Below are 8,788 nucleotides of genomic sequence, written 5' to 3'. Positions count from 1 at the left end.
TCTGTTTGTTGTATGTGAATATATATATATATATATATTTTATAATTACACTACCATCATCAGAACTCGAAAATACATTAAGAATATATGGACCATTTCTTTTTATATTCTCGTTGTATCTATATTAATATAAAAAAGAAAGATTCTTCACATTTCTTCATATATAACTAACTCACTCAACTTTCCATAATTTACATTAACTGATGATTTAGTTTTCTTTTTTTTTTTTCAATGTAATGTATTGATTTATATATTTTAGTTTTATTTATAATATATATTTTAAAATTTGAAAAATATTTATTATATTGATAGGGATATATCATAGCCACTTGAAGAAAGACATAAATAATTCTCCAACAACAATAGAATACCACTATAGCCCCAAGATCCTTGTCTTTCTATGTCGATTTTAGTCCGGACATATCTTTTCTATCTCGGGCCAGGTTGTTTGACCTTACCTGATCTGATGATCCGAGACCTAGACCATAGATCCTCTAACAACTCATGATTTGAGATGACACCAGGTGGTTCAGAAGGTGGGCACATCTAGTACTATAAATACCCTCATTTTATGACATTTATGGTAAGACATATTTATTACTCGCTACCTCATTTACTACTTGAGATCGTCATTTATCATCTCGAACTTAAGCTGTCTTAGGCATAGGAGGATTTTCGTCGGGGATCATTCCAACTTGCCTAACGTGCTTTCCTGTTTTCGAAGACCATTAAACATTCAGAATACTCATTACGAAACGCAAATCATCTAGCTGAAGGGAAATTGCATATTCAAGCCAGATCATATATGCAGATAAAAGAGACGTACTACAGTGGACTAGTTTTAGCATACACAAGCAAACTTGTGACTGCAATTTTTTTTAAATACAATACATTTATTTTCATGTATTTAAATTTCAAAAATAATTAAATACAAATCATAATTTTAAATAAAATTATATCCGATGAAAATAAAACGAGCAAGACCTTTAGACTTGCACTTATACATATCCATATAATTTGAATCCAATAATCTTTAATCGTCGAATTTCAACTTTATTATTTTAACAAAGCGTGTTGGACTCATCGTAAATTTTACTAGTTGGTGACTCATCCATCCAAAATTTTACTATTATCATTAATTATAATATATATAATTAAAATAATTAATTTACATAATTTTATTTATTATAGTTATTTTATAAAAATTATCATTCGTAAAAATTAGTTAAAAAAGTTGTGCATAAAATCTCAGTGAAATCAATTAATGGCACATATACGATAATAATATGTTATGACAAAACATAAATTATTGTCATTTTCAGCGACAAACTTCAAAATTATTATTTAATATTTTATCGTAATATTATATTTTCGTGTTGACCAAACAGTTACAATATTCAATTCATCGATATATAAAAATTGATTAAATATATTATAATTTTTGTATAGAAATTTACATATATATATAAGAAATAAACAAAAGACTATTACAAAGTCAACAAAAATTAACAAATGATCAAATGCATCAGCAGTTACGTGTCACAGATGATAGACCGAAATTTCATACACAAATAAACGACATTTAAACTCAATAATCCTTCTCTCTCTCTCTCAGACTAAAACAAAACAATGTATAAACCCTTTTTGTTGCACCTCTTCTTTCTTTCCTCTGTTGTCTGCGAATCTCTACAAGCAAAGGATTCCACCTTTACTCGTTCGATTTGGGGAAATATGTCTGAGGTACTGTTCCGAATTTGTTGTTCTCTATTTATTTTTTGGTATAATTATAAGTAAATTTTCAAACATTAAATCTAGTACATCTGACGTTTGTTTCGTCCAATGAATAGATTCATTTGTTAATGAAACTTACTGAATCTGCTTAAATCAATAAAAGAGTTGAATGGATGTTTATATTTGCCTTCAATTGACTTACTGTACGGAATTATGGCATGCTAAACGTATCTTTTACAACCCACTAAGAGTAGTGTCGTGAAAAAAAAATTGTTTAACTTGTAATAAGTTAATCGAGAGAAAATATATATTTAATGTCAACAAATTCTGTTAATTTTACTAACTGATGGATTTACTTTGTTGGACGAAAATAAATATTAAAGAGATTAAATGCAATTAATCTGATACGTGTGATTATAAAAAACCTCATATGAGTGCCGAGTAATTATTTATTTATTTTTTGGGTTTAGTGGTTTTGATTTGTTTGATTTATTGAAGTACTTTGTGCAGGCATCAAAAACTCCTCTGGTTCATAAAGATGGTGAGCTTATCTGACGTCAACTATCAACGTACTTGTGCACTTAAAACAAGCGGTGTATGGATAAATAAAAAAATATATAATAAAAGTATGAAGTAAATAATATTGATATTTTTAAAATTAGGTCAAAATACACAAATACTCTCTCTTTGAAGTTTGGTAATTATAGAAACACCTCCGACACATTATGGTCTATGAAAAATAAGATAAATGCCGCGTAAATGTCAGTAGTGGCATTATGAGGTTTTAAAGAGTGTTTTTGCCTTTTTGGGCAGAAAAATGTTAAAGAAATTAACACTATGTTTGTTTTTATTTTTCAAATTATTTTCGATATAAGTCAAAACATATTCAATATTTGTCATCATTCAAAAACATCTTATTTAGGTGTTTTTAACTGTTTTAGTATAAATACATACATATATATACACACACATATACATAAATATATATAAAAAAGACATGATTTGATAATGAATAGTAATTTTTATCTCCCAAAACACAATATTAAACATATAATACTTATTTCATATTATCTCCAAAAACAAATCCAAACATACATACTATATCTAACACACACTTATTTATCTTTTTTTTTTTTCTCTCTATCTCCACAAAACACTTCGAAAACAAATCCAAACATTATGTAATGTTTTTAGTAAGTATATGTGTAGTTATGGAAAAAATGACAGTAATACTTATGTGATATTATAAATGAGCAAATTAATTTTTTATGAAAAAAATAGTAATTCATTTTTTAATATTTTTTAGAATACAGTAATTTATTTCCTTATGTTTTTTAAAATAAAATAATTTATCTCCTTATACAAGGAGGTAAATTGCTTAATTTTGAAAAGCACGTAAAGTAAATTGTTATTTTTTTTATATAAAGAATTAATTTGCTCATTTATAATATTGTAAGAGGATAAGTAGTTATTAATCCGTGTAATTATATAAAAATTATGAATAATTTACGTAATTATACCAAAATTTTGGAAAAGTGAATATAACGTTTTCCTTTTGGAATTGGAATTGAATGTTGTTGAGCTCGGAGTCACCTTAGAAGAGGATTGATGAGAGCCCAAACATGATTTTGAAATTTCTCATTCATGCTCTTCAGAAGAGAAGACTTCTGCAGGGACACCTTCCGAGCAGGGAAGAGCGACCCCTCCGGTTGCTGCAATACCAAATCCCTTTGATCTCTCAGCCATGATAGGATCGCTTAATGTGTGTATATCTTTCCTTTTTCTCCACTGTGTTTCTTAGAGTGAGCTGAGACCGAGAGGTGAACTCATAACATGTCGAACTAGTCCATGTTGGTAATGGACAAACAGGGTTGGAAACTTTGTTAAACCTTGATCATTTATTCGTTTGCACTAAAGGTGTTCGATAACAGGTTTCACTTGTGTAAGCTCACTATAATGTTTCTCTTAGTTTATGGTATTTCAGTCTGTCTAAATCACTATGTTTATGTGTTTCTCATTTAAAATGAACGACTGGTTTCTCGATCTGCTTCCGATCGTACGACACCGGTTAGAGGTTAATTTATATCATTTGCAGCAACCAGGCATCAAGGAATTGGCTGAACTGGTGGCCAGAGATCCTTCATTCAATAAGATGGCAGAACAGCTTCAGGAAGCCATGCAAGGTGTTTCAGTTGAAGAGGGTATGCCCAACAGTATTTTTCAACTATGCAACAAGTCATGCAAAATTCAGAGTTTATGGCTGTGGCTGAGACGCTTGGTAACGCATTAATGGAGGTATTTCTTGGTTTAATATTCATGACTCTCCGGTGAAATATTTTCTAGATAGTTGTTGCTCACAAGTCTATCATTCTGATTTTTTGTACAGGATCCGTCCATGTCAGGCATACTTGAGAATTTGATAAATCCACCCAACAAAGATCAACTTGAAGAGCAAAGGCGGCATATCATGGAGGATCCATCTTTAAAGCCTATTTGGGAAGAGATCATGAATGGTGGTCCAGCTGCATTGATGAGGTTCTACCTTCTAATGGGTTTTCTTATTTTGATTATTACAGGATTTACGAATTCGTAGTGTGATGTAATACTGTATTTGACAGCATATGACACATATAAGTCGAATTGAGGGGTGATGGGGGGTTGGGGCTATACAAGCATTTGCATGCCAGCAGAAATTTAATGATTCTGTATGCTTGTCAGTGGATTTAGATACTCGATGAATACTATGATGCGATGAAGTTAATATCGTCCTTATTTGATTTATTGACTGAAGAAAAAAGCTTCTGCCTCCATGTTCAGAAATTTTGGATCCATTTCCGGAATAAGTTGTAACGTTCTGCATTAGGCAAAGTGTTGTCCTTTGCCTGTTGCAGATCATGTCATAATGTAAGTTATCTAAATGTTGGTCTTTTAGCATCCTATTTTCGGTTCCTGTATGCCCTTAAGGATTACTTTGTCAATCGTGTATCAGATATCAAATAATGTAGCAAAACAATATGAAATAACTCCCGCCCCCGCTTCTTTTTAATATCTGAGGTAATTTCTTCTACTCGATCCTCCAAGCTTGTCATTATACCTCTGGATGCAGAGGGAACTAGCATGCCAATTCATTTAAATTTGTAGGAATTCTTTGGAATTAAGAATAGATCTGTGGACTGGGTAGCATTTTTGTTCAAAATTTAGAAAGTTCACTTTGGTGTTTTCTTGTTCATTTATGTTGATTTCCTCACTAGTGAGCACATAGGTCTTTGTTAATCTACGACTGATTACTTGTGATTCTTCTGTCCTGATAATGCATTATGATCAGGTGCTGGAATGATGAAGTGGTCCTCCAGAAGATGGGTGAAGCAATGGGATTTGGTGTTGGAGCAGATAGAGCCGCGTCTGCTGGCAAAGACGAAGCAGAGGAAGCAAATGACAAGGAATCCATTGTTCACCATACCGCTAGTGTTGGTGATGTTGAGGTACATCTCTGAGTAATACTTTGCTGAGAAATATATTAGCATGATTAGTTATATATATAACACTTCCTCCCAAGTATACCTCTTCAAATACAACACATTGCTGATAATTCGGCTTTAAAGCGTTTCAGTGTGTTCATAATGCTTTCTAAAATTTCATTCAAATTGTAATTTTTCTCTTAAATTCAGTGAATGCAGCACTCTTCAAACCTTAGTTGGAAAGACAACGATGGATGTTGCTAAACTAAACAACCAAAACGAGGTATAGAGAAGCCAATCGATGTTGTTTGCCTGAACTCTTTAAACAATTGTTGAGAAAAGCCCGACAATGAAACCGTGCTCCAGTAGTAACATGTATATATGATAATGAAGTCTTGTTCAAGTGGTAAGATTGAGACCTCACAATTATGGGTGTCTGTTTACTCTTATAGATGTATTTAATTAGTTTGATATCTGAATGTATTGAACTATATCCATAAAAGAAAGAAAAAGAAAATGTAGGAGGTGAAATTGGGTGATATCTTGTCACTCCAAATTTTGCAAATGAGTCCCAATAGTAGTGGTACCGGATGACCCATGGTGGGTACGATGTTGATGTAGCACCAAACCACATCTCCAATTAGTTACATGGTTTGTTTCTTAATAAATAAATAGGCATATGCTAAATTAATAATTATCGTAATTTGTCTTGCAATATTCTTAATTTAGATATATTTATTTAACATAATAAAATGACAAACAGGGCGTGGATGAGATCTAACTTATTTGAAGTCTTCTCTGATTTTATTACATTGAAATTTCATAGAAGATAATGATATATGTATAGTAGGTTACGTACAATATATGATATGAGTATAAAATTGTTGATACATCTTAGTATCATCACAATAATGATTGTTGCATTTTATGAAATCACATTATCTATATATTATTATTATTATTTACTTTATTATTAAGGGAAATCACCTTTTTTTGGTGTCCTCTCTTGTCTATTCTTAACATTATTTCATCATTTTTTTGTAATTTTTTTCCATCTTTTGATAACAACCAAATTGCCCACTGACTTTAACTTCGTATGACTTTTATATATATATAGTTAACATTTTTAATTTCTTTAATTGAAACTTCTTATAACTTCCTTATTTTTAATTTTTAATTTCTTTCATTAGAATACAATTTTAATAATAAAATTTTAATTTTAACATTTTTATTTTAATTATGCACACTTATTTCACCAAATATTTTACTATTATATCTTTTTTCTTAATTTCCAACTTTCTTACACTTTCAAGTTTCATTTACTTTTAACTTTGCTCATAACTTCCTTCTTCCCCCCCCCCCCCGCTTCTCTCTTTTTAATTTGAATTTATGCGATTGAAATGTATTTTAGAAATAATAATTAATTTTTAAACTTTTTAGTTTATTGCACACACTCATTTGAGTGTGCTACACACACTAGTTATTATTGATAGAACGGACGATGTGATCAAATTTTTGGCATGATATATTATTCATTTTGATCGAATCCTCATTTGTTTGTCATTGAAAAGACGTTTGTGGGAGATATGGGGACTGTGTGACTTATGAGCCATGTAAGTTTGTCATTTGTAACTAATTTAGCACGCATGTCAACATCATCAGTAGCTCAAATGAGGGGTTTAGAATGTGCACCTTGCATTGCTCCAAGAAACAATACCAGATCATGTACCGCGTGATATTATCAAACCTTGTGCCTCGAGGTATTGTTCGCTTTGACTGGAGTTTTATAGGCTATTTTACTGAATTATGCCATCATAATCAATTATGATTACGTAATACATTAACTTTGTCAGGGATAAATGTTGATTTTTTTTAAATTTAAAAAGAATTTTTTTATTCAAAATTTGAGTCCCAACGGTTAATGACTCCTAAAGTTAAAACTTTTACATTACTTAAAAAAAAATCGTAAGAGCAATTAATGACACATATATGGTAATTGGTAATAATTTAATGACAATAATTATTTTTTATAATTATATCATTAATTTGTTGTTTTAAATATCTCTACTATTTATAGTGACAAATTTATATATAAGTTTTTATCATAAATAATTATACTACGACAAAATTAAAATTATAAATTATTATAAAGTCAACAAAAACAATTGGCCAAATGCATCAACAATTATGCGTCAAATTGAATATAAATTAATTTAAAATAATGGCAATAGACAGACATTCATACATAAATGAGAATCGAAATCAAAATCTTCTATTAAATAATTAGAATTCTCTTAACACTTCTAATTTAGAATTTTATTATAACAATAGACATGCGTTCAATTCTGAAATATAATTTAAATTAAATGAGATTTTTACGTATATTAAGTTAATGCATAAATGAAAAAAAAATCCAGATATATATCATTCATAATTGTTGCCATTAATTATGATTTTTCTATATTTAATATAAAAACATGCAAAAATATATTTCGTAATCAACAAAATTATCACTTAAATAACATAATAACAAAATATTAGATGCATATTTAATACTAATAATAAAATTTTCCAATTTAATTGGGCCAAAAGCCCATCAGAATGAGACAATGTTGGGCCTGGGCCTATATGTGAAGCCCAATCGACGAACGAGAGAAGCAATCAGAAGAAACAAATCTACGCCATTCACCGAGTTGGCGATGAGATTGAGGTGGCCCACTCCCCTCTGTTTTATCTTTGTAAATCGCAATCTACTTCTCTCTCCTCTCTCTCTCTCTCTCTCTCTTTCTCACACTAAAACAATTTATAAACCCTTTTTCTTGTACGTCTTTCTTTTCTCTGTCCTCTCGACTCTCTACAAGCAAAGGATCCGACGTTTACTTATCCGATTTGGGGAAATATGTCTGAGGTACTGTTGTGAATTCGTTGTTCATTTTTGTTGGGCCAATGGATTGTTTGTTTCCGCTTTGGTCAGTTCAATTTTTGACCTGTATTACTTGTTTTTTTCCAGTCGATTTAATGGTTGAAGTCGAAACTTACTTGCTGATTTTCTTTTTTTCTTTCTTTTTTTTTGGTTTAGTGGTTTGAGAATTTGGTTTGTTTGATTTAGTTCAGAGGAATTTGGATTTTGTTGTGTTTGAAGCTGATTTAGTGATGTTTTGAGTTTTTTGCTCTTGTTCTGATTTTCGGTTGGGGAATTGTGCAGGCATCTAAAACACCTCTGGTTCCTAAAGATGGTGAGTTTAAATTACATCAACGTTTATTCATGTGCGCGTTTGAGTATTTTGTTGTGAAGTAACGGGTATTTGTTATTAAATATTTTATTTGTTGGAATTGGAATTGAATGTTTTTGAGCTCGGAGTCACCTTACAAGAGGATTGATGGGATCCCAAATAAGAATTTGCTTTGATTATAGCTTTTTCATACTTCTTTAAGCAAATCATCAGCCTAGATTGTGTTTCATTTTTATAAATTCTCATGATGTTAGATTACTTTGTTTTAACTATTTGAAATTTCTCATTCACTGCTCTTCAGAAGAGAAGTCTGGTGCGGCTGTTAGTACTACTTCTGCAGGGACACCGTCTGGGCAGGGAAGAGTG

General features: G+C 30.7%; 1 protein-coding gene and 1 pseudogene across 1 annotated transcript in view; both read left to right on the top strand.

Moving 5' to 3' along the window:
- LOC105169429 lies at window positions 1,614-5,861 on the top strand (annotated as a pseudogene).
- The window catches only part of LOC105169148 (ankyrin repeat domain-containing protein 2B), a gene marked incomplete in the record, with an annotated part of 3,986 nt that continues 3,141 nt past the window's right edge, over window positions 7,944-8,788 (top strand). Inside the window, 3 exon segments of the mRNA XM_011089461.2 lie at window positions 7,944-8,097; window positions 8,395-8,425; window positions 8,724-8,788. Of these exon segments, the coding sequence (XP_011087763.1) occupies window positions 8,089-8,097; window positions 8,395-8,425; window positions 8,724-8,788 (105 nt within the window).

Source organism: Sesamum indicum, linkage group LG8, assembly GCF_000512975.1.
Source record: "Sesamum indicum cultivar Zhongzhi No. 13 linkage group LG8, S_indicum_v1.0, whole genome shotgun sequence".
Classification (NCBI taxonomy): Eukaryota; Viridiplantae; Streptophyta; class Magnoliopsida; order Lamiales; family Pedaliaceae; genus Sesamum; species Sesamum indicum.
This window is presented reverse-complemented; position numbering and strand designations above follow the sequence as displayed.